This window comes from Lonchura striata, chromosome 1, assembly GCF_050655825.1.
Source record: "Lonchura striata isolate lonStrDom1 chromosome 1, ASM5065582v1, whole genome shotgun sequence".
Classification (NCBI taxonomy): Eukaryota; Metazoa; Chordata; class Aves; order Passeriformes; family Estrildidae; genus Lonchura; species Lonchura striata.
In genome coordinates, this window is record NC_140703.1 from 29,331,755 (window position 1) to 29,358,057 (window position 26,303).

The 26,303-nt window shown below is 45.7% G+C and overlaps 1 protein-coding gene across 1 annotated transcript in view; it reads right to left on the reverse strand.

The window, feature by feature from the left end:
- Positions 1-26,164, reverse strand: part of HGD (homogentisate 1,2-dioxygenase) — a 30,479-nt gene extending 4,315 nt beyond the window's left edge. The window contains exons 1-12 of the mRNA XM_021549007.3: positions 18,800-26,164; positions 13,584-13,655; positions 10,686-10,774; positions 8,921-9,026; positions 6,843-6,902; positions 6,274-6,365; positions 5,656-5,690; positions 4,465-4,544; positions 4,236-4,335; positions 1,787-1,911; positions 1,411-1,515; positions 158-284 (exon numbers count right to left, since the gene is read on the reverse strand). Coding sequence (XP_021404682.3) covers positions 158-284; positions 1,411-1,515; positions 1,787-1,911; positions 4,236-4,335; positions 4,465-4,544; positions 5,656-5,690; positions 6,274-6,365; positions 6,843-6,902; positions 8,921-9,026; positions 10,686-10,774; positions 13,584-13,655; positions 18,800-18,814 — 1,006 coding nt within the window. The 5' untranslated portion in view covers positions 18,815-26,164. The remainder of the gene's footprint in view (positions 1-157; positions 285-1,410; positions 1,516-1,786; positions 1,912-4,235; positions 4,336-4,464; positions 4,545-5,655; positions 5,691-6,273; positions 6,366-6,842; positions 6,903-8,920; positions 9,027-10,685; positions 10,775-13,583; positions 13,656-18,799) is intronic.
- Positions 26,165-26,303: the final 139 nt, after the last annotated feature.

The following is a 26,303-nucleotide window of genomic DNA, read 5'->3' on the forward strand; positions in this document are numbered from 1 at the left end:
TTTCCAGGGAGGACTGCCTGACTCCAAGAAGCTGACTAACTGAGCCAAGGACAACAAACCAGACTGCTGCTTCCCTGCACATGCTCTCAAATAAATGGAGAGTTGTTTCTTTCCTGCAGCCCTGGACTCAAGCACAGCCAGGGAAGCACAGACGTACGGTGGTAGTACGGCGGGCGGAAGGTGTTGTTAGCTACCCCCCATCGCGGGGGGAATATGACAAAGTCAGCGAGTGCCACTCCAGCACGGGTCGTCTTGGCTGTCAGGACAGTGAAGATGGAGGGATCCTGGAAAAAAGCAAAGCAAAAAAGTATGAGATGGAGCAGGGCTCAGAGCTCTCTGCTCAGGTCACCTGACTGATACAGCCTCTCCCTTGCCTAAACAATTTTGTCACACACACACACCTGATAGTGTGGATGGAATTTGGGACCCTGGGGGACAGCACTCAATTCCATGCTGTACAGGGAGGACAAGAAATGGGTCTGGATGGTTCTTCCTTTGAGCAGCTTTGACAATCCTTCCCATCCTGGCCCTTGGAGCTAGCAGCATAGATGAGGAGGGTGGACAACACTGCAAGATGAGGTACTGCAATGCCAGGAGCAGTCTCCAACACTCCTACCACAAAACCACACCTTTTCCTTAGCCAGTTACAGAGGACAGGAACATCCTGCTAGAGGCATTTTAGCCTCATGGCCCTGTTAGTTTACAAATGGAGAAGAAATTGCAGAGAAACTGTGGCTTGTTGAAATCTCTAGTCCAGTAAAATAATTTTCTGGGCTTTGATCCCAAACCCGTCCTTCTCCTGGCAGATTTTTCTGGAGTTTTAAACAATACGTTTTGTTGGTTTTCTCACTAGAAATGCTCCAGTCTCCCTTGCACACCCACTTGCATTGCTGTGGGCATCTCTCCCACTGGACTGGTTTCTTTTTTAGATGAATTGCTTACATTAGTTTTGACCTTAGTTATTTTCCATAAAATCTAGAAATTATTACAATAAAAGCTGCCAGCTCTTCAAAATTAATTTCACTGCTGGACTCAGAGGAACCAGAGGAAGGAATCTGTCCAATAGCAAGAAATAAATCAAGGCAAGAATTTGAAGCAACGGTGTTTTTGCTGAGTTGCACAGTGTATGTTGGCATCAGTATTCATTCCTCCTCCAGGGCACAGAAATTCTATGCTAAGCTGCACAGAGCTGTTTAAGAAACTGATCAACCTCCAGTTATGTTTTTGTACCACAAAAAAGGATGTCTTCTCCTATGAAATCTTTGTTTGGACCCACAGAAAAGATTTCGCACTGATGCTTAGAGCACAACATATTTTTTAAGAGGTGCAGAGCCCTTGGAGATCAGAGTGGGTTTGCATCTTATGGTAGCCACAAAATTTTGCTTTGCCTTGCCCAGTTCCAGAACTTACCGCGTGGTCAAAAGCAACAGCATTAATGACCATGAATTTTTCCAGGTGGTATTTGTACGGTGTGTAGTTCCCATGCCAAGCTACAACATTGTAGGGGGAGTAATCCTAGCAAAGCAAGGAGACAGAGGATTACCACATATAGCAAAGACCACTGTTGAGTTTTTGGACAACCAAGTCTTCACAAACACTTTTGTCCCAGACTGAGGATCCTCAGCTGGGAAAATGAATGGCCCAAGAAGACAAGGGCTCAGTTCTGCTCCACATAAGTGAGCAGGACTTTGTGAGATGACATCCATGCTACCGAGCTGCATGTCCCAGGCCATGCAGTGGCAGTCACTGCACTTCAGTGTTACCTGTTCTCCCAGGGCATCCTCACCTGCTGGGCTGCAAACAACTTGCCCTGGTACTTGCTGATCACTGTGTAGCCCCCTGGCACTTGGCGGTCCTCATACCATGCCACGGGCACCAAGAAGTCACGTGGGTTGGCCAGGCCATTGGCTCCTGGGAAAGAAGGAGAGGTGACAAAGCTCTTTGGGCAATCTGCTAGGGAAGTGCAATTTCCCTAGCGGGAGAGGCTGGTGCAATTTCCTGGTTTTGTGGGTGCCCTTCTGTGTTATGAATGAGCCAACTACTTCTTGGCCAACCATGAAATCTGAAATACTCATGTACTTCTCGTGCTCCTATGAGTACTTGATTGTAATTCATCCTAGCACTCAAGTCCATGCTCCCTTTGTGACTAAGAGAGGTCCCACCAGTTGCCTTCTGAACAAGATTAGTACGTCATCCTCAATTAAAGGCGTGTAACAACCAGGAATTAAGTGAAAAATGGAGGATGAATTGCTCTGTTCCTGGACATCCTGCTGACAGGATGCTTAGCCATGCAGAAGTTACGAGGCATGTCACAAGGGGGCCAAATACATTTCTGAATGCTAACAAAGAGAGCAATAAAATAGTGATACCTACAGACTAGGGGCATACTGAGGGGTTGCTTAATGTGAAGAGTGTATTTTCAAAGTGCAAAGCACCATATAAGTGCTGGTGCATTCTTCTCCTCGTTAGTATTATTGTTACAAAGTGGTTTTGAATTTCTTGGATAAAAATGCAGACATTACTACCTGCTGCTAAGGTTTAACAGTCACTGCTTTTCTCCAGCTGTCATTTTTTTCAAGTGAAAATTGAAGTTAAAATAAAGTAAGACTGAAATACAAAGGATCTTGGTCTCTGAGGGGAAGGCGGGTAGATGGTGAGAAGAGGAGCTCTTATAATTACCACCTCCTGAAAAGGTTTACAGGCAAGTGCAGTCTTTTTCTTTTCTCCAGAAAGTAAGCCTTATAATAGATTCCTGCCTTCTGGAGACAAAAAAAACCCAGAAAAAACCCAAACCAAAATCCCAAAGAAAGTTTAACTGCGTCTGGAAAACTAGCTAATGGGGAAACTTATTACAAACAGGCTGGACAGCCATATCAATAATCAAGTGGAGCAGGCACAGGGTATGATAAGTGGGGGATGGCAGAAAGCTGCAGCTGGCTAAAAGGCAAGCTGTTGAAAACTCACTGTAGGCTCCATGTGGAAAATTACGTGCCCAGCATGTCATACAAAAGAGATGCTCTAGTGGGGTTCCACTGGATGCTGCAGATTGGGTTGGTTCTCCACTGAAAGAAGGACCAGCTTCACTTTCACCATGGCCATGAGATACAAATGCCCCTGAATGCAGATGTGCCACACCAAGCTTGTCAATACCAGTTAATTTGATTGAAGCATGGCCAGTCCTCTAGATCATGCTGACAGCTAAAAATATCTAGTGGGGGAAAAAACCCCAATCCAACCTAAAACTAAACAACCAACCCCAAAACACCAGTCTGAAAGTGGAGAACTGTTGGCTCTGGTTTTGTAGTTATTTTAGCTGTTACAAGAGGAGTTTCACTTCTCTTTCCCAGGACAATCTTAGTAGAAACAACCAGGAGGTGTTTTTCTCAGCAAGATAAATTTGGAGGCAAGTACCCAAAGGATGAGGAAGGTGACATAACCTGAGCTGAGCACTGCCAGAAAGCTGACTGGGTAATCACGATGTGGGCAGCAGGCCTTCAGATGCTTGCAATATCTTTGTCATGGCAGCAAGAGGCTGGGCCTTCATGATCTGTGACTCTGCACAGAACAGGAGGCATCTGGCACAGGGGATCTCTGATTTATGAGAGCTAGACCTGCACTCAGTGAAAGCAGATCCTCCCCAGCAGCAGCACCACATGGAGATGTGAATGTGTTGCTGATCCAATTCCTGTGCTGTCCATTTTATTGGTTTCTAATTCTCCAGGAAGCAGTTTCTGTCACTAAAGCACTCTAGAGCTCTAAGGTTCCTCTGTTAACAGAAGCAGGGGGGGAAAAACTGCTTGATTTAAGCTAAAATGTGCCTTCAGGAATATCTCATTTTCAGTTGCCTCTGAAATCTGCCCTTCCTTTTACCTTTTAGGAAAATTCTCTCCTAACACTCCAGTTTATGCCGTATCTGTTAGCATGAGGTATCAGTGGTGATGGCCTTTGGGGTTTCTTTTGGTAGGAAAAGTTTCAGAGCCAGCAGATGGAGACATGCTGACCAGAACTGAAAAGAAAATAATAGAAAAGAGGTCCCTTCAGTGCCAGGGGTATCTCTGGATAGCTGATCTGTCACCTTTTTTTGAGCAGATGATTGCTCTTCTGGGGAATAACAGTGCTGGAATGTAAAGCAACTTTGTGAAGGAGCATGTGCATGGGAAAATGTGACGCATTTGGGCTTGCAATTTGTGCCTGTCCCTATGAAATTCGCTGTAGGTGTAACAGGAAATCATTACCAATGGGTCCCAGGTCAGGCAGCTCGAAGTGTGCCCCATACACCTCCAGGATGTAACCTCTGGTCTCTCCAAACACCTCCACACTGAAACGCATTCCTTGCTGGAAAATAAAGAAATATACTAGGATCCTCCCAGGATTTCACTGACAAACCATGAGCAGCTGAGTGCAGGAGTTGGCTTGCTCCAACATCAGGCTCTGAGCCACAGGCAAGGTGCATTCAGCCCTTACCTGGATGACACAGATTTCATTGGGTTCCACTAGCATCTTCCCAAACTCAGTTGTGATGAGCAGTTTTCCTTGCTGGGGCACTGTGGAAACAAAGTGCAGGCAGAGGAGCTGAAGTTGTGTGGTGATTGCCATGTTCTCTCTCCCTGTCAGAGCACCCAGGCTCCAAGAAAGAGCAGTGGGCCCTTTTTGGTGCAGCTACACAGTGAGTCTAGGCTCCCATGCAGATTCTTGCAGCAGAGACACGTGCGCTGGAGTGAAGCTTCCTGACCAGCTCCATCATCCCCATGTCACAGAAGGTATACTTGTACGAGCCAAAACTTCATGGCCCCTTGGTGTAAGGTTTGCACTACAGCCCAAATAAATGGGATTTGATACATTTGGGTCCATACCTCTCTGTCTCACAATCTTCATATGAAACAGTGCATGTGCCCATCTTTGTCAGGACTGTAGCAGTGAGATGTCTGGGAATAACTGCTTCCTGATGGTAGAAGCAATACTCTACCAACATCTGCATTGTTTTCCATGACTGTTCTGGCACAGGAGAGCTCACATTTTGACTTGAAAAACTAGCAGATTTACAAAACCTGCTCTGGCACTTTTACTTCACAGTAGTGAGGGAGGTGAGTGAGAACAATTTAATAGCTATTTGATGGAACAAATGTTCCTGTTGGTGTCCCGAAGGCATCCCTATTCCTTACTCAAGAAGATACAAGCAAATATCTGCCTTCTGATACCACTCAGAATATTTTTCAGCATGTGTGGACTTTATGTGTCAACCTCCACACTCACTGTGGCAGTCTGGTTGCCTGAGGCTGGCACAGCATGGCAGCTAAGCTGCCATGCCAAATAATATTGGGCTAAAGCAACAAAGTTATCTAACTGTAAGCTGTTCTGAAATCCTGAGGTTTATGATTTCCAGAAAACCTCTGCCTGTGGCGTGTCTAATATCTGGGGAGCATTAGGAAATGATCCCTGAGCACCATGGTGAGGAAGCTGGGTCACTGCTCAAAAAGTTGAGGAGCAGTGCAACTTGCCCAACAGCTGAGCTGATGCATTGCATGGGGGTGAAGCCAACCCTCCCCTCCAAGTCTTGGCTGTAGAGCCCCAGGTTCTGGAACGACAAAGAAGCAGGCAGGTGGTAGCCCAGGCAGAACCACCTGGAGAACAAAAGAAGCCAAAGCATCAACTCACCAATCAGGAAGTCACCATCTGAATTATAAAGGCATCTAAAGAAAAAGGGAAACAGTAAGGTTAAGGTTCTATAAGCTCCATACATTTGTGCACACCACAGCCACACTGGGGAGTTTTGAGCTGGGAGACTGACATGGCAGAGTTTCACAAATTCACAGAATACTCTGACTTGGAAGGGACCCACAAGGATCATCAAGTCCAGCTCTTAAGTAAATGGCCCAGGCTGGAAGCAGGATGTTCTCTGATCTCTGACAGCTCCCTGCCTTTGTACTCATGGGCACATCAGCTATTGTAAGCTGGGGAGTAGGGCTGATTTCCCCCCTGAGCCACTGCAGGGAGCAGCAATGCCTGCTGTATGTGTGTTGAATTCTGAGGAGCAGCTAGAAGACCTAAATTCAACACATCTCCTCTTGCTGCACCCCCATGTCCAGCTGCCTACTTCTCTTGGCAGTTCCTCACCCACTCCTCCGGTGTTTGACCACAGAGCACAACCCGCTGTGGACATGGAGAATGCATTTGCCTGTGCAAAAAAAGGGACACAGGACATAGAGGGACGCTGGGAGCTGGACTGAAGTTGGTGGCAGAGCAGTCTGAGCCACCAGCACAGCAAGCACTGACCTGTCAGTCATGGAGGTGTTGCAGACAAAAATATGGACAGCGATGCCGTTGCGTCCTCTGGGCTCACCGGCACCACACAGGGTGTGCAGTCCCTACAGGCAAACCCAAAGCACCAGGGGTGAGCAGAAGGCAGGGGAGCAAGGGCAGCCCTTCTTCCTCCCCTCACCCTCCTGCTGGGTCTACCTCCTCTCTCACTTCCCACACTGCTACCAGCCATTCTCTGTGTGGCCTTTTGACAATATATTTGTCAAATATATTGGATTCTCTTTAATATAATATGGGTTTCTTAAAATCCATGTAAGCTAGTGTTTTCCAGCCAATGATCTGGGAAAACTGAGGGTTGGGGCTGTTATTTTCTTTAAGAGTTCCTTGAAAGTCAATGAAGAAAATCAAGCCCACTGCCAGATGCTTGAAATCTGCAATCCTCTCCCCTCTCATAGATGCTCTGCAAACCCAGTGGTTTCAAAACTGCCAATATTACCCCAGTTGTGAGCATCTTGTGTGCCCTCCCACCCCCTAAGGGGAAACAGAGATGGAGGATGCCCAGATGCCCTGGTTCCCCAACTTACACTCACAAAGTCCATCTTTTTCTGAGGGGCTTTTGGAATCTCGAAAGGTTTCCATCGCAGCTAGATTGCAGCAAACAAAAAACAAGAAAGATGTGCCAATGATCAGAACACAGATGGTGGTAATTAAAAAAATTATTTGGGGGGGCTTTCAAAAATTTTAATCATCATTTTGTAAAGTAATTGGCAGGTCTGTGTAGTGCCAAGGTCAAAAAAATACTGTTTAAAGTCTGTCTCTATTAATAACAACACTTTTGAGAGCAAAGAAATTCAGGTAAGCCAGCATTCCACAGTCAATTGTTATGGTCCTGTGCACCACACTAAATGATTCAGTCCTTCTGTGACCCAAACATGACATTTTTGTTGGCTCCACTTCATTTTCCCCACATCCAAAGCAGAAATAGCTCTACCTGCATGAGCAGGAGCCATGAGTGGCACTAATTACTTCTTGCAGAGCCTATCAAGGTCCTCAGGCAGAAGGTGCCACAGGAGTCCAAAATATTTGTTGGATTTGAAATCACCTGAATCCTTTCACAAGCCATTTGATAGTTTATATTTGTCTGGGGCTTTTTTTTTTTTGGTTGGTTGGTTGGTTTGGTTTTGTTTGTTTGTTTACTGTGACATTTGTTGTTGGTATTTGCTTTTTCCCTGCCTCTCAATCACAGCTTCCCTTTGTCATCTTTGTTCCAGTCTGGAGAGCTTTCTTCTGTTTCAGCATTTCTTGCTCAGATGCCACCACATATTTTTTCATCATGTTTGACTCCTTTTCAGTTTTGTCATCTTTTATAATCCTACCATTGTCCTTGGGTAATTTTAAAATGTCATTTTCCCCATTGACTTTCCATAAGGCACCTCCATATGGCCATCTTTTTAGATGGATGAGGATTGCTGAAGCTCCTTAAGTACTTGGGTGAAACACAAAGCATTTCAGGGAAGAGTAGGTGTTGTCCAACAAACTGAACTTTGTCTCTGGCTCTGCTTCAGAGAGGATAAGAAGGAATGCAGGAAGGTGACTCCCACTTGCTGCCAGGAAATAACTCTTCTGGGTTTGGTGGTTGCCACTGAAAGTGGCAAGAGAGGGAGTGGGCAGGAGCTTTGCTGCTGTTTCCTTAGACAAAAAAAGTACTACATGTAAATAGTTTCAAATGCTTGAGAGCTGGGTATCTTGGAATTACTGTAATCATAAATAATCATAAAGGCAGATGTAGGGTAAAAAAGGACATCAAGGATGGATGAGGTGATAACAGAAGTCATTGGAGCTTCTTGGGAAGGAGCACCAAAGGCATGTAAATATGAGCCTGTCACTGCTCCTTGGTCAATGGCTGGAAAACATATTCCAGCAGATCTGGGAAATTATTTAGACAAATGGTGAGGCTGCCGGGAGGCTGGAAATTAGCTAATCATGATGCATCAAAGGGCAAAACCTGAGAAAAGCGAAAACCAATGACCATGAGATGATGTTGAGAGGAGATGGCAACAGATTAGCGAAACCAAATGTTCTGGGGCTGGCAGGGAAGAAATCATGATTAAAGACAATGGCAAGGTTGTAACAGAGGAAGACAAATGCCATCTCTCTGTGTGACTCTCCAGAATGAAGTGAGATTTCCCATGAGGGCTGCAGAGAAATGGGCTGGCAGCCAGCATCCTCTCCAAAAGCGCAGGGAAGGAGAGGATGGATGGCAGGGACATGCAGCTGCTCTGCCGGCTGAGCTGGAGCATGAGAATTTGATGGGGGACACGGAAGGAGAAGAGAGAGCAGATTAAAAGGTGGCCAGCAGGAGCCCCCAGGGGAGATGCCAGGTAGCACAGATCTAACTCTGTGGCACTGTAGTCATGCTGGGAAGCAGCACAAAGATCTTTCAAGATGGGAAGCAACAAGCATCAAGGGTGTCCTTCCTTGGGTGACTGTGGTGAGGAACAATGTACAGGTGGCAGGCAATACCCTGCTTTTGAATTGGTCAGACCCCCAGGAACCCATGGCTCCCCTCAGACTTCTTGCAACTCAGTGCCTTTGCACTTCTGATTAGTTTGACATTTGACATTTGTCGTGGCAGGACCAGGGCTCCTTCCAGCATGATTACCTGGTTTGGGTCAGGTTGAATTTCATCCCAGTCGTGTGTCAAGTGGCCCTCTTCGAGAGGTTTGAAGGGTTTGTGGCAGACTGAAGGTAGGATTCGATACAGCCAGCTACAAACAAGGAAAACGCATGGATTAGCCTGGGGGGGAGGTTAAACCCTCTGGGTAGCTGCTGGCTGACTGAGCTCCTAGAATAATATTTACATGGATGGCAACTGGAACAAAAGGTTTATTAAAGATCAAATTAATAATATTAATATTAAAATTACATAGCAAACAACAGCTTACAGCCAGAGGTTTCCAGAGAGATGGCTTTTATTATGGGCTCTAAATACAAACATGTCCTGCTTTATATAGGTAAATATCTATATGTGTATTTATGTGTAATTACTTATGTCTACATTCACACATATGCATATGAAAAAATAAAGATACAGCTTTTTCTGTTGCTGAAGTACAGCAATCTCACAGCTGGAAAAAGAAGCTTGTTTAAACACAGCTATAAAGCAGCTCAGACAAGACAAGGATGAGCAGTGTCCAATGGAAAGAACAGAGGAGCTCTCTGGAGACAGCCTGTATCTGAATTCTACAAAAAGTAGAATCCTATGCTTGGTTGGCCATGCCCGTGCACAAAGCCCAGAGTTTTATGTGGTGCTTCCTGCTGCTGTAGGAGGTCCCCCATGCCTCTGTCACTGCCTGGGACCGTCACTCTCCTTCCTTGCTGCCTGCAGTGGCTGTGGGCCCTGCCAGCACTGCCACTCCAGCATCCACACACCTGCACACTGCAGCCAAGCCCGAATCTGGGCTTTCAGTCAGGTGAGAGAGCAGAGGTGATCAGAAAAGCCTGAGCTAGGCAGGGCAGCCAGTGCTTTCGATGTGTTAACAGTGGTAGTTGTAGTCTGGGCAAGTGGGAGAGGGGAGGAAAGGAGCTCTCCCTTGAGAGCTTGAAAAATTCCATCAAGGACAACTTTGTGCAGCAAACAATGATTCATCCCTTTCCCACGCACACTGAGAGCTGGCACCAGCCTGGAGAGCAGAGGCATCTCAGATGATGCATTTGCCTTTCATTTGAACAAGCAGCAAAAGGGACAGAAGAGCCACAGTGGGAGAAGCGAAAAGAGAAACTCATCTTCTGCAATCTGGTTATGGCTGGAGCATGACAACCAGGACAGAGCTCTGGGAAGCTTGCTGCTGGCTGGAACAAGCTGTTCCCGGCTCTGCTGAAGTGTTAAAGATCATGCTGGGTGCCTGGCATTTTTCTGAGGCTCTGGGCAGCCCCAAAATGGGAACAGACTGAGCTAGCAGCTCACTGGCCCCAACCAGTGTGCAGACACATCCCTTAGGAGGAAAGAATCTTTCTCAAAGGCTTGGCTTTGACACTGTGTATCATCAATTGCTTACCAGTGCCAGTGCCAGGGGTGATCTTTCCGTAGAAGCATCAGGGCTGAAACCCCAAGGTTGTTTCCCACAGCGCACATAACCCATTCAGGACTCCGTGGTCCCTAGGAACTTCCCCCTCCTTCCTCATCTTGCTCAGAAAACCATTTCCTTCCCACCCCAATCACTCCTTTCTCAGCATTTTTTTAACCCACTTGTACCACCAAAGCCTTTTCTGTCCCCCTCCCGTGGTCTTCTGTCCTTGTCCCTTTCCCAGAGCACAGCAGAGGCTTTTTACCTTTCTAGGCTTGCAGAAAGCACTGGTGGCACTGAGGCAGCCTCCCCACTGCTCTCCCAAGTGCCACCTCCCCCCACTGCCCGGGCTCACGGTACCTTCGCTTGTTGGTGGGCCGGGGGCAGGTGAAGGCAGAGCCCGAGAGCTGCTCCGCGTAGAGCCCGTACGGGCACACCTGGGGGTTGTTCTGCATGGAGGAGAAGGAAAAAGGAGTCAGAGGCAGTGCCATGAACTTGGCTCTGGAGCCTCCAGCAGAGCACTGACCTGGGCACCCAGCACCCCAATGCTGTAGGGTGCTGTGCTCTCCCGGGGCTGGGCTTCAGCTCCAGGGCTTGTGTGTTCTTGCTCCTCTGAGGCATCAGCCAGAGCCTAAACACCACCCCCACATGCCACAAAGTGCCCTAAGGAGTCAGCACAGCCACTGAGGCAGCAATAGCTGCAAGGGGCAGTGCTGCACAGGGTCAGAAGCAGGAGTATCAGGGAAAAGGAAATAATTGAACATAGATTGAAAAGCACACCATTATTGAGCATAAAGTTTTATCAGACTAAGTGTTCAGAGGGGTTACCCCAGAGCACCATGTCTCACTGCCTTTCCAGAAGGCACAGAAGACACAGAAGCTGAATGCACTGAATTCTCCCTTCTCCTGCCCCCTGCCTATGGAACCGGTGCCCAGAGCAGGCATTTTGGTGTCATACTGCTTCCTTCTGACAGTGCTGCTTGCTGCCCAAAAGCATCAGTGACCTGTGTAGCAGCCTTTGCTTTCCTGCAGAGTTTCTGCACAGTGAGTCCTCCTTTGTAGTACAAAAGGGGCATTTCCCCCTTTGCAGAGCTGTGGAACAACTAGCACAGACTTTAGCAACCCTTATGAGTTCATAACTGGAGGATAGATTCCTCCTTTTCAGAGAACAGAAAATAAGCATTTTGATCTAAGTAGGCCACCATCTATTTGCTTGAGATCAGCAAGAAGCAAAGATGTCTGAGAATTGCAGGAAACACACCAGTGGGATAGCCATACACCATTTGCTATCCCATCTCCCTCCCTGCAAGGTCTGCTATAGCATCCTGTATCCTGCTGCTGAGCAGACCAGCCATCCATACAGTATCAAACCCTGCCCTGAGAGGCGGGCAGAGGGGAGAGCTAAAGCTCTCTGAAGTGCATGTAGCTTCCAGCCCTCCAGCTCCATCTTGTCAGTACGGGTGTGCAGTGAAGCAGGGGGATCAATAACCCTTGGAATTTTTATCTTAGCCAGCACTACTGCAGATGCCAGTCTTATAAATACTGCATCGGAGAAAGGATCCACTCCTATACTGAAAATCTTTTTTGTCTAGCTTGTTTTCAGATTTTTCTATTAACTCTTTTGATACAGAGTCCACACTCTGTCCAGATGAGAGCACCTCAGCCAGGAGCTGGATGAGTCTGCTCTGGAAAGTGGTGCTACTGTGGAAATCCTCAAAGAGCACATCCACCACATTCCACTGCCTTTTTAGACCAGCAGCCACTATTATTGATCTTCCAATTTTAAGTGCCTCTGACCTTTTTTCTAGCCAGCCTCAGTAACAAGCCAGTGCACCAGCCAAACTACCAGCCTGAGCCAGCACAGCAGTTTGTCTTTCTTGTGAGTACACTGTGGGCTGCCATGCACACCTAGGGGACATTTGTATTTAACATGGCCCTGTGTTGTGTGTTGGTGTCCTTACTGGCACACAACATGCAAAATATCCAAACTGGGGAAATCCAGGAAACTCAGGAAAGCAAAAGTTGAAAAAGTCTCCATTTGACCCTAATTCTACTGGCCTCTTTGCATAGATGGGGAAGAGGAGCACCAAGGGATGTAATTGGCTTAGCACCAAGTCACAGAATCCTAGAATCGTTTGGACTTGAAGGGACCCTAAACCAACCTGCCATGGACAGGGTCACTTCCCACTTGACCAGGTTGTTTAAAGCCCCATCCAACCTGATCTAGAACATTTCCAGGGATGGGCTATCCACAGCCTCTCTGGGCAATCTGTGCCAGCATTGCACCATTCTCATAGTAAAGAATTTCTTCCTAATATATAATCTAAGCCTGCCTTCTTTTGGATAAAAGCCACTCTCCCTTGTCCTATCCACTACATGCCCTTGTGAAAAGTCCTCCTGCAGATCTCTTGTAGCCCCATTTAGGTACTGGAAGGTGCTATCAGATCTCCCAGGAGTCTTCTCTTCTCCAGGCTGAATAACCCAAACCCTCTAAGCCTGTTGCCACCCAAGTCCAAAGATTACAGGACATCCAAGGGAAGCCACAGGCAACCTCAGAGTGTGTGCTGGTGTAAAGGAGACCAGCACAAAAGGAGGTGAGAGAGGTTTAATTCTTCAGGGTCTCATTCTTGCCTTTGGGCACCAAGAGGTTAGCACCACATTGGTTGCAATTTCTTTCCTTAAAATGACCCCACATAATTTATTTTCATCAAAAATGTTCAGAAGTTATTTTTAAAAATGAATCTGTCAGTTTAGTACTACAGGTATTCATGTCCCCTCCCTACAAAGAAACTTCTCCCCTGCCAGAAACTTGTATGTCAGCTTCATTGAACCCCATTCCTACAGAAGTTGTGAAATCTGTCTCTCCTGCATAAGCATATCTCTCTGCCAATCTTCAGACTTCTGCTCTGGTTTAATCCAGAGCTGGTGGCTTCCTCCTCAGTGTGGCTGAGCCACTTGTATTGCAGACTCCTTTAGGAGAAAAAACCCTGTTGCTGAACAGAGGTAATTTAGACAGGTCTTAACACCCAAGATGAAACTTGGAAGTTCCCAAATAACTTAAAAATAGAACGTATGAATGGAAATCTTTAGTTCTGAATTCTGCCAGCATCTTATTATTCCAGTCTTGTATAAAGAAGACTCACAGAGATTTTCATGGTGGCAGAGAGAAAGAAAACATGTTAAGATGAAAATAAGCCAAAGGATTAGATATTCACTCAAGAGTGCATTTTGATAAAGCACTTAAAAAAACCTCAGTACCTGTCCCTCTGGTAAAGCTCCTGGACAGCGTGGATCCTCAGAAGCATGTTCATTTCCAAATCCTGACATGTACTGTAAAATAAACCACACAGCTCATCACTGTTTTGAAAACACAATCAAAAACTCTCCCAACAACCCACCCATCACTTTCCCATGCATTTTTTCCAGGCTCTTTGTATGCATTAAGACTTTTTCAAGTGATCTGCTTGCATGTTGCCACAGACCATTTTCACAGCTCTTGGATTTGCTTCATTAGCTATCTGTGTGGTGGGCTGGGAGGCACAGACAGGAAATGCTCTCCCAAGACTGCATGTCTTTTTGACTGCATTCTGTTCCATCAAGGTACTCGAGAAAGAACCCAAATATCACATATACTGTCAGACTCAAGGACAACAGGGTGATGAATAGGAAGAACTGTGCACCAACATTATGGATGTGTGCTAGCACCATTCACGTTCAGTCTGACTTTGCTTCAGTCAGGGGTGTTCCAAAATCTCCAGACTGCCTTGCAAATTTGTTCACTGGGTCCTCAGATTCTTAGGGAATGAAACTGGGAATCATTTGGTTGGCATGCCTTGTGATAAATCCCCATGCTCAAAGAAAAGGTCAGGATGTAGATGGGATGAGGGATGAAGGGAAACACAGCCAAGTTAAACTGCATCACTGATCTGCCCTAAATAAGCATTGTCCTGTTAGGCATGAACTGTCCACCACGGTAATAAGCAATAATTAACCCATTACTGGGTGATTGTCTGGGTCTCTAGAACAGTGAATTCCCAAAAGACACACAGCTAGAACAGACCTACACATCCTTCCATACCTGCCCTGCCTACAGCTGTCATGGCTTGAGTGTGGCTAAAAGCCACAGGGTAGAGTGGATGCGAATCCCAGCTTTGCAGCACTGGGAAGAGCCCCGCAGCAAGCCTGAGACACACAACAGAAGCAGGAATAACAGAGACCTTAGCTTTGCACTGTCAGAAATGTAAATACAATCCCTTCAGATGCTACAGGAAGCCACAGAGCAGCTCTGCTGAACTCTGTGTGAACGCAGAGGTGTTTTTTGGCAGAGACTGGCGGTTCAGCCCCATGGCCTGGGGAGGTAGTTAAATATTAATGCTGCCCTCTAACAATTGCAAGAGTAGCGGGGCTGCTCATCAGCCTTCAGACAGCGGTGCCAGGATGGCAAAACCCAGGAGCCCTAGGGCTTGGCTGTCACACATCCAGTGACCAGCACTGAGCAGCCCTGGCAGGCACAGGGACCATGCTCAGCACGGTATAACCCCCAGGGAGACACAGGTCTGAGAGTAAAGTGGACAGACAAAGCCCTAATACCTGGTTTATTTTATATATAGTATCACAGCACCTGGATTATTCCCCCCAGCGGTGCTCAGCCTTGGGCAATTTGCAGCCCCCTTATAATTTTCCCAGTGTAGCAGACACTCAGAGAGCAAGCCTGAAACCTCCTGAGAAATCATGTGTTTTCCTTAGGCTCCTTTTAGCAGTTTGTAAGAGAAGACCATTCCCAGGGGGCCCAGGTTGGCTGGAAGCCCTGCTCAGCCTGAACCTGAAAATATCCTGGTTTCCCTAGGTTCAGGGAGGATATTTCTCTCGTCTTGTAAATGAATATACATCGCTAGGAGCTGCTCTCCGCTGGGTTCTGCAAGAAGCATATTGATATGCAAAGCAGTAGGTCACCTAAGCAGCCTTGGCAAATGTATTGTATTGGAACATTCCCCCCCATTCCCCTTGTTTTTTTTCCCCCCTCCCTTCTTTTAAACGGAAATGCAGCAATATCTGATGGGACTGCAGCAGTTCCAGAATTAACTGAGATTTCCACGCTGCATCCTCCTTTATCGGTAACATAAAGGCTGTCCGAGCCTTTGCCTTCGGGCAGCCCTGTGAAAAGGGAGGAAAGGGGGAAGAGGACGAAGAGGGAACAAGCTGATTTTCTGGAGGCACAGCCAGCAAGGTTCGACAGGCTCTGCTGAATGCTGATGGAGAGCTTGGAGGGCAGAGTCGGTGGTTCTTCGGAGGGTCTCTGTGCCTGGCAAGCATCGTGTGCTCCCCGGCAGCCCCGCGCCACGCTGCTGGGGAGCGGGGGAAAGGGAGCACAGAGATTTTGCTGTGACAAATTCGCCCCTTGTCCTTCAGGCTAAAAAGCTGGTGACTTGCACATCTGAACTGCCCATCCCGATCCCCAAAAGTCCCTTTGCTCTGTTTGCTGGGCCGGAGGAAAGAAAGAAAACCAACTCGGCAGCAAGCAGCTTGTGCAGCAGCTGCTCTGTGCCCGCGCTGGCGCTGCAGCGCACCTTGCCCGAGCACAGCAATGCAGGGGGCACCTTCCCGCTGAGCCGCTGCCTTCCCCAGCTGCACCAGCGGCTGCAGAAGGTGGCACTGCCCCGCTGCCTTGAGAGTGGCAGCAGAAGCTGCTGCATCATGGTTTGGTCAAATAAATTCTTTCTTGCCAAGGGAAAAAAACCCCAGAATTCTCAGGTAACTGCATTGAGGGCTGAAAAAAAGACATTGGCAGGACTGCAGCCACTGGAGGGGAGACGCCTTGCTGGTGATTTATCACCCTGAGTGTGGCTCCAAGACTTTTGCCTAGAGATTGGATGTGGCTTTTCTTATTCCCTGATTGTGTTTCTCTTTCCCTATAGCATACCTCAGAGAGGCTTCTCTCCTCTATATGCCCATAGAGGGTTGGTGTCAAACATTATGTGGGCTCCCAAAAAGCTGTGCCACATGTGCTCCCTGCATGCCTTGGAATCATGCTCCAGGGCTCTGGGGCACCATGCAGGGACCCTGCTGATACAGGTTGGGTGGGATCAGCAGTGAAAGGGCCAGGCACATTATGGCCTTTCTCCCTTCCAACCCTCCAAACCCACTCTCACTTCCCAGTTTCTGTTGCACAAGGTGCTCCCAAGCCAAGGGAAATGGCCACTTTCTGCCTGCCCAGCAGCAGAGCATCCTTCCTGGGCTGAAAAATCAGTGAAAATGGAACCCAACCCTTCTCCATGAAGTGGCACCATGATTTGAGCCCAAGAGCACTTCCCCCCAGGTCTCTGCCTGGCCTCTACAGTTCCTAGATAAGTTATAGAAATCTCCAGGTTGGGTAGGTTAATGAGCACTATTGTAATTGAGCAGCTGGTTTCTCTGTTACACAAAATAGTCTCTGTGGCTCTTTCTTTTCAGTGCTGCTTTTAACTGCTGTTGTTATTTTGCTCAAGATCCTGTAGATTTTTATGCCTAGGACCTAGGGTATTCATCTGACTCCACTTTGGTTTTTGTTTTGTAATTTTTCGATAAAATCAGAGAGATAAAAGCCCAGCACAGCATAAAAAATTCAGCATAGCCCATTGATTGGAATAACTGGGATGCAAAGCAGAGTGCTTGCAATGGGTGTCGTGCTCTGACCTATAAACCATAACCTTTTGTTCTCCAGATTAGAAGCAGGCATGGGAAAAACACATTTGAAGTCTGAACACATACTCTGCAAAATAATTAAGACCCTTCTTCAAACACTGCATAATATATTTCTCTATCAGCTCCTGCTGCAGGACATGGGGAAACAACATTCCTCTCTTAACAAGAAGCACGGCACTTTTTATCAGCTCAGTCCAGTCAGCCCTAGAGTGTTTAACACAAATGCAGAAACATTGACATGAATATTTGGGGCAACAAGCAGAGCAGGTCTCTCACCCTGTGTGGGGCTCCACAGCCTCCTTGAAGGCTGAAGCCAAAGCACAGAAACCAGAGCTCTCTGCCCTGGTGCTGCAGGGCCAATATCCCCAGAAGAAGCTGCTACCTCCCCTGACTTTTCAACATCCCTGTGCTCCAAAAGTGCTGGAGATGGTCCAGGACCAGACCTTTCCTGAAAGGACCTGCTCAGCTCTAGGATGGGACATGACACTCTGCAGACAACAGAAGAGAGGGATGGATGCCAGGGGAGTGGAGAGGAAGGGTAAACAAACAGTTTTGGAGGAGAGGTGCCAAGACAAGGTGAAGCAAGTGAGGTGCTGATGGGGTAGGGACACATGTGACATCCCAGAGAGGAGCTGCTGGCAGAGCAGCATGTTCCCATGAGCAGCTCCAGGCAGACCCATGATCAGCCTGCAGCCACAGCCACAATGGCCAACAAAGTGTTCTGGGCTGCTAGGAGTGAGTCAAAGATGGACGTAGAAGATGCAGTCACAGCCATGCCATGAACCAGCTGGATCCTGATCTGGAACGCTACAGGGACAAGGCTGCCCTGCTGCTGAAAGAGGATAGTGAGAGCTAGGAAGTGTCATGGACAGGCAGGGAAGAAGCACAGTGAAATCTTAGTGTTTGAGGACAAGACTCCTCAGAGGTGAATGAGACCTGTAAGAGCACTGTGTAAAATAATGAGCATTACAGAAGGTGGTGAAGAAGCACACACATGTATCTCCAGGACTAGGAATAGGCTTAGTAACAATAACATCCTGAAAATCCAGGGAGAAATATGATAATCCTACACAAGTACTTGAGACTCACCATGTCCTGGGGTAAGGCCTTGCCACTCCTGTGTGCTGCAGCAGCTCATGCACTCCAATGGCCCTGGGGCAGCTGGCCCCCCCAAGACAGTGGTGAGGTGCTGATGAGATTCATGGTTGTAAGTCTCGTGTTCCTATGCTTGAGCCACAAACCCACCCTATCAAACCATTTTCTCAATGCTCCCCTATACTCAGGCAAATGGTGCAGGGAAAGCTCCTGCCAGCTGCCCTGCTGGGGCTTGGAGAGGAGAGCATGGCCACAGCCTTGCTGCTCCAGGGTGCCCTGCAAGGAGTCCTGAGAACCAGCCCTGAATGGAGCCACTCCCCGGGGATGCCAGGGAAGATGGTGGCCAGGGTTGCAACATCTGGGAAGATGTTGCCAGCTAGATTTCATAGGCTGAGGGGGAAACACCCCCTGGCAGCCAGGATGGGAGGAGGGGTGCATGCTGAGTGTGGGAAAAGGACAACTCCCACCATGAAGAGGTCCTGACCACAGATGATTTCCAAAGGAGGTGAAGAGGGAGAGAAATGCTTATTTATAGATGAAACACAGCAATATACTTCATCCAAACAAAGGCTTAAAAACACACCTTGGCACACAAAAGAGGGGCACAATAAAATGAAACAGAGCCCCAGAAAATTAGTGTAAGCAGAGAAAGGGTGTTACAGCCAGCATTGGTGTATTCCAGGCACCCAACCTCTTACCTGCAGGCCCGTCATCCTCCTCCTGGTTATCCTCCTCTTGGAGCAGACACAAACCCCAAGCAGGTATCTGGCCAAAGCAACCTGGCAAGCAAAGGCTGCTCACTGATCAACTGAGCTGGGCTGGAGGCAGGCTGACAGTGCTGGGAGTCAGAAAGTCCAAGGGAATTTTCAACCTGTTTGCTCAGCCCAGTCTGTGTTTAACCAAACGCCCTTCTCTACAGAACCAACCCAAGGACTGATCTGAATAAACAGGGGGTGAGGGGGACTGGGTTTCCTCATCACCCTCGTTCCCCCTTAGATGTTAAAAAAAAGAGGTTACAGGTCCCACACATGGAGAAGGGAAAAGAACAAGGTGTTTAGAACCAAGAAAAGCCACTTTGCAACTGTTTTATAAGTATATTTTGTAATTTGTATCTCTGGCAATTTTCAGACACAACCCTCTAAATGTGTAACAAATACTTGTTCATTAATTCTTCTGTGTCATGTTACATCGGAGATAGAAGAGATCACATCTTCATGGTGGTGAAGGCAGTGATATTTGTGAAACACTGTGTGGCAACATTACACAGCATTTTGGGGCGAAAAGCAGGGGAGGATTTTGTATTCCTGTGATTAGAGCTAGTAAGGGGAACTTACAAATTCTGAAATATTAATATTCTTCAAGAAAGCTGTTGCTGGGGAAGAAAAAGTGGCAGCAAGCATTTAGCTACAGCATACTAATGAATGCAGTTCTGCACTCCAGAAGTTGCAGGGGAAAAAAACACAATTGATTTTATTTGATTTTTTTTTTTTTTACTTTGAATTCTCAACCCCCTTTTAAAAAAGAAGAAAAGAAAAAGCAGCATTTTTTCCATTTCCATTACCTGCTCTGCTTATATGCCCTGCCAGGAGGAAATTTCTAGGAGGCACCCATGAAATTTGAATGCGATCCTGAATTAATGTCTATTCCTCTCCTAGAGCATTCTGGAAGCCTTTCCTCCTCAAAGCAGTTACCAGTGCCTAGAGACCCCCACAGCAGTCACTGAGCTTGGGCTGCAAGAGGGGCAGGTCTTAAATCACCTTTGCTTCTCTGAAAACTGGTAGCTCCTCACACCATTCTGATTAATACATTTGAGCCATTGAGAGCTGCCACTTTTATGAGCTGGTAAAATAGGCTGGCTGCCCCTGAGGGAGAAGATGGGCTGTATGAAGAGAGAGCGGTTCTGGATGTAGAAGTTTCCTTGACTCTAGAAGAATACAGATTCTAAGTTATACGTCTTCTTCAGGTCTCTGTTTCTGTACACCAGGAAAGCTCTCTCCATACCCTGGTCTCTCCTAGCTTTGCCATAAAAAAAATGCTCCAGCAGGGAGGAATTCTCCAGGACAAGGCAGAGATTGTGAATATGTTAGCTCACCCTGAGCAGTGATTCATCATTCCCAAAGAAATGAAGTACCTGGCACTTGTCACCTACCCTTGAGACTCCTTTTCTACTGGACAAGATTTAAGAGTAAAAAGTTCACCTCGCTTATTTTCTGACAGTGAAGAATTACACATTTGACTACAGTTTAGCAAACTGCAGTTGCAGAGTTTCATGGGCTTCCAAGATCCTTTTACTGAAACACACAGCAGGAGAGAGAACATCACATTTTAGCTTACATTTCCCTTTGAGAGCCTACATTTCACCTTGCTCACATCTCCTTACAGGCTCCATCCTCTTGTTTTCTTCTCATGGGACAGATAAAAATAAAGGTGTTGCTTTTTAATTATCTGTAGGCCTATTTCCTGGTTGTTTTTGTTTCCTAAAAACAGACAAGGTGTTGTCACTTTACTCACTTGATGGCCAAGTAGTATTTTAAAGCTGATTAGGCTGCCTAACCCTGCCATTCCATTCCACAGAAAATGTTATTTAGTAAGATTCTGTTGAAATGTCTCTTTATTTATTAATCCCCAAATTATATGAAATACGGAAAAAAATCCTAAAACACATTGTCTTTCTGTCCTAGCCCTCCTGAATGGTAATTCAAGAGGGAAATCATAAATCCAGGCTGATCCCTCCAAATCATCTTCATGCCCTTCATGTGTGTGAAAATGTTTTCCAGGATTAGTTGCCTTGAAGCATCCCTTCTGAGGGATGGTGGTGAGGCTGACTGATCTGTAGCTCTGTGGACTTCCCTTCTTGCACATAAATGTGAATATTAAGTGGTGGTCAAACACTGGAATAGATTGTACAGAGAGGTTGTGCATTCTCCACTAGTGAAGACATTCAAAACCCATCTGGATATGGTCCTGGGCAACCTGCTCCAGCTGACCCTGCTTAAGCAGGGGATTGGATGAGATATTTAGCCTAAACAACTCCTTTTCTTAGTTGTAGTATAAATCTTGACTATAAATCTTATCTAACATGAAGTATAGATGTACTTCATTAATATTTTAGCAACTGTATTCATTGTCATGTAAATATGAAACACAGAAACACAATGAATTGTTATTGCATAAATGTCCTAGGGTGACTTCCTCCCAAATCTGCCCTAAACCAGGACAATAAAAATAGGGCATAAACACAATGAATTAAGCCTGGAAGAATAAACACTAAAGCATTCAGTGTTTTCTCAGCTACCTTTCTGGGTTCATGACATCATCCAGTGCATACTTTTACTCCAAGGAGATGCCAGCTGAAAGACATAACAAAACCCAAAAGAAATATGTCAAAAAGCAAAAGACATCAATACCACTGTATTTGGTACATGATGCATGTACAACTGAATGGTACTTGCATACCAGCAGCTTCTAACCTGTAAACTGTTCTCAGAGGCATCTGAAAAGGTGTTCAAAGAGCTCATCTACTTCAGAGAGGCAGCATGGAAATACCAAAGGGCTTGCTTGAAAATTTAGCAGCTAGTGTTCAACATTCTGGTGATGAATGAAAGATGAGGAGAATGGAAAATATTTTTTTTCAATGAGAAGTTGAAGCAGCTTGCATTTGATTCAACAGAAAAAGATGACAAAAAAATTTGAATTCACAGCATATGCATTAAAAGGCATTTTGTTTCCTGCTGATTCAGGTAGTAGGGGCATAGTGTGAACTATTATTGGAACACAGCTCGCCACTGCTTCCTGCAGCAAGGCATTGTGAGGTCCCAAGATCTCTCCTGTGAGCAACAGACGTCATGGGTGACTGAGGCAGATCCTTTCTGATGTATTTGTGCCCCTCCTGTTGCAACAACCTGTTGCTTTTCACAGTGATACACCCTGCTTCCAAAAGGACCAACTTCTCCTCCTATCTTCATCAGCTAAAAAGCATCTGTGATGTAAGTATTAATAAATATCCTCATTCACTCCTGTCCCTGTGATCCCAACTTCCCCAGCTTGCATCTGTTCTTTGCTTCTTAACCCTTTACACACTGCTAAATGGGACAGGAGCCCTTAGAGCAGCTGTCTTTGTTTATCTGAGAGTTACTACTTAGTACCAGGGGAATTAATCTCTTTTTTGAACCTTTCATCACATACAGCAAAATAAAGCAATAATGTTTATACTTTTTTTTAATCACTGCCAACAGCATTGTGTTAAAAAAGGCTCTTTTTAATAACATGTACTTTCCTGTAGAGTGGATCTTATGAAATATGTCCTTGTCATTTTTCTGGGACTGTTCAGCAGGAGATGCCAGACAGGTTAATTATTATCATTTATTTGTGCAGGAAAGATCATAAAAGTTGTCTGTATCAGAAAGCACACACTCCTTGTTGCCAAAAAGCAGATGCTGCATGAATAGAAGCTGGAGAAGCCACCTGCTCATGTTGCTGTGATGTTTCTGCCTGCAAGCTAGAACCACCACTCTTAGAAGACAGCAGAAATTTAGTCACATTGCTTTGTTCTGTCCTTCCTCATTCTGGTGCTAATTTTGGACAGCCACTGAATTTGTGATGTGATTTTTTTATTCAGCAAGGGTAGGACAATCCATCAAACCCACAGCAGAAAAAGCCTCAGGAAAAGCGGATAGTATCAGACAGAAAGATAGAAGCTCTGACCATAGTTGTAGCCTTCACAGCTACTGGGCATCCTTGTCCTTTAAACAATCTTTAACCCAAAGCCAGCAGTGAATTTCCACTGTATAAACATTAACTTTCAGGTCAAAGGGAACATAGATGTGCATGGGTTAATCACGTACTATTTTACTTCATGCTCCTCCTATTCAAAAATATGACTGAATTTTAAGTTGTTTTGCTCACACAGTCCAGACTTCATTTTGATCTAGTCAAGAAAGAGCATGTCTTTTTACTTATAAGCTTGTCTTGTGTTCAACATCTTTTTAAGGGAAGTCCATGGTGGTATGCTAAGAATAAACTTCCCTGTGCAATTCCAGTAGGTATGGAACCAGCATTTCTGTGCACTGGTAAGGCCAAGGGACACAACAAGCTCTACCTCGGTGACACAATGCCAAAGTAGGAAAAAGAAAACACATTTCTGTATTTAATGGTATTTGCAGCAGGTGTTAGCTGAACTGCCAAAGTTGGATTTCACAGTCTCTTTGCTGCCACAGAGAGCTCTGAAAATCGAAAGCATCTTCCTTACAAGTATGCTGGGGACTTGTCCTCAAAGCTGTGCTAAAGCATGCCTTTCCCAACTAATGCTACTCTGAAAAACCCTAAACATTGGCAAATCTGCTTTTTCCCCCCCCCCAATTACTGTTTCAGGCATCATCACTCTGTTAAGGGAGCTACATCTTATTTCAAGATCAATTTAGAATCAGGTCCTGACTACTGCTGTTTGTTGCAGCTTTGCCTGCACAACTGGAAATCCCTTATGCTGCTCACATGGCCACTGGTAGTGAGAGAGACTCTTCTTAATTTCTCCTTTGCGTCCTCATGTACCATAAAGAAATATATTTTGCACACTTCCTGATCAGATGCCAGAATAAAAACAGTAGCACAAGTGGATAATAAATAATAAGACTTTTGGCCCTCACAGGCCCTCACTAGATGGGAGAACTTTGCCCTTGCTACTTGAAATTAAAGATTGGAACTGCTTTTATTTTTCTTCCCCTCTTCCACCTGAAAACTATGTGATTTTTTTTTCCCTAAAATCCTTGTGTGTCTGAGGACTAAAACAGAGTGCTGCAGCAAAGCATACCCTAAGGAAAGCTTTACCTCTGCACACTTCCTGGTAGCTTGCCAGCCAGTGACAGGTTCATCAATAATGATAATGGCTTTCTGTCGAAGCAAACTAGTGCACTAAGCCACACACTTGCTCAGCCCTACAAAGGAATCAAAGTAACCAGCATCCTCATAAGGATAGTGAGAAAGAAACATGACTTCTAACAAGAGGGAACTGACTAACAAAAGAAATAGAAGGATTAAGCTCCCTTTGCTGAAAAGCAGAAGCAGGTTTTCAATCAGTGAAAACTGTCACCTTGTTATCCACTGAGAAATGAGAACCCAAACCCAACTTCACCACAGCTGACTGATACCAACTGCAGGCTACGACACAGCAGTTCATCTCTCATTTGTGACAAATGAAGCATATTGCAGCTGCCCCTGCAAATATAATCAATAATGAAAATTTGTATTAAGGTTGCACCCAAAATCCCATTACTGGATAGGTTTCACATGCTTAAAAAGTCAGTGGCATCCTTGCTAAATTTTCCATGATAAGAACATACTCATATTCATTCTGATTATCCGCCCAGTCATCAAAGTGGTCATAGATCAAGCCCCTTGGGAACAGGGGAGGCTCATGGTTTATTTGTTTTGCATTTCACCTCCATGTGCATGAGAGGTCCAGCATGTTTCACATGTACCTGCATGAGCCACCTTCACTGACACCTCTGGAACACAGCATCTGGGCACTTATTTCTGCCTAGGAAATAACAGAGATATTGAGTAGCTTCAATTTAAAGGGACTGGGTAACAATGTTTTGATGTGAAATGTGTGTGCATGTAGTACAAACCAGAGACAGACAGGACCAGAGATGAAAGAAAACAGAGAAACAAAATTTCAGTGCTACAGCAAGAGAGACAAAGCATGGCACAGAGAAACAGAGAGGAAAATGGGAAAAAAGGGGAAACCAGACAGCTAAGCAGGAAGCGCAAAGAGGAGTCTCTGTGACTTCTTGTGATACAGAGGGGTCAGACAAACGGGGCAAATGGGGAGAGAAAGAGGGATAGTATTTGTGAGAAAGGGAGCTGGAGGAACAGGGAATGAGGTATAGGCAGACAGAGGCAAGACAGACAGGAAGGTCACAGGGCATGGAAGAGGTGTATGTGTGTAGAGAAAAGGAAGGTAAAACACATAAAACAAGTGTGACATAGAAAAGTTGTCTAGTGTCACATCCCTAAGCTTGCAAATGAACCATTTTGGACAGCTGAAACAGGTAAGGTGGAAAAGCAACATAACTAACTCCAGCTGCTCACATACTCCTGGTTCTGACAAGAAGCTAGAATTTCCTGCAAAAATAAATGTAACATCATCTACATACACAACTCTATTACACATTACCTTGTCCTAAGAAGAAAAAAAATATACCTCATTGTGGTTACCTGCTGAGATCTAAACAAACAAGATATTGATTCTGGATTAGAGGTCTACTTTATATCATGCAGACAGGTGAGCTGCAGCCAGGGGTTTGGCCACTCTAAAGATGCCACAGGGTGAAGGAGGAAATAGCACTACAGCTTGCTTGGTCTGCAGTTCCTTAGAAACCTGAGGGAGCCCAGATCTGGTTACCCTAAGACTGCACCTGACCTTGAGAAAACAATTCCAGCTTTCATTGTCAAAGGATCAAGAGACAGACACTAGTGCTGTCACTAGCTGTACAGCTCAGACGTGTTCTTTATTATGAATATTTTGTATCTTGTTTCTTCTGGTTGTAAACTAACTGTAAACTAACTATTTCACACAAGCACCTGAAAACTTAACTGCACTCACCGTTTACAACTGCTCCCAGACCTTTCTGGAAATGGCCTAAGGAAAAGCAAAGCATCCGTCTTTTTAATAACTTTGATTGGTGCCCTCAGCTGTCACTTTTGTGCCTGATTAGTGGCAGGAGGCAGGTTTCCATTTATTGCCAAGCAGCTGCCAGAAGAGCTGCAGGCAGAGGTAAACCAGAGACTGCAGAACTCTGCTCCCTGCCAGAGGCTTAACCATTAGAGGTGACTGTGAGGAATGTGTGGAAAGAAGGACCTGCCATAAATAAAGCTTTTACCACTCCATGGAATTCTAGCAAGGGGAGAAACCATGCAAAGCTTGGGCTATTTAAGAAAACAAGATCCTGTACAGGATATCAGACCAGACCAAGTTTCCTTCATCCTTAATGCGAACTATGTAAAGGAAACATCTATTTCACAGAACTCCCTTCCTAATCATGCTCAGTTCCTACATTTTACCCATCTTTATATACTTTCTAAATTTCCACCCATTCTAATTCAGAGGATTTACTTACATTCCATGTTTTCTGAAACCACTAAGTCCTCAGGCTCAGTAGGACGATGTCACATTTGATCCAAATAAGTACTGTATAAAAACATACT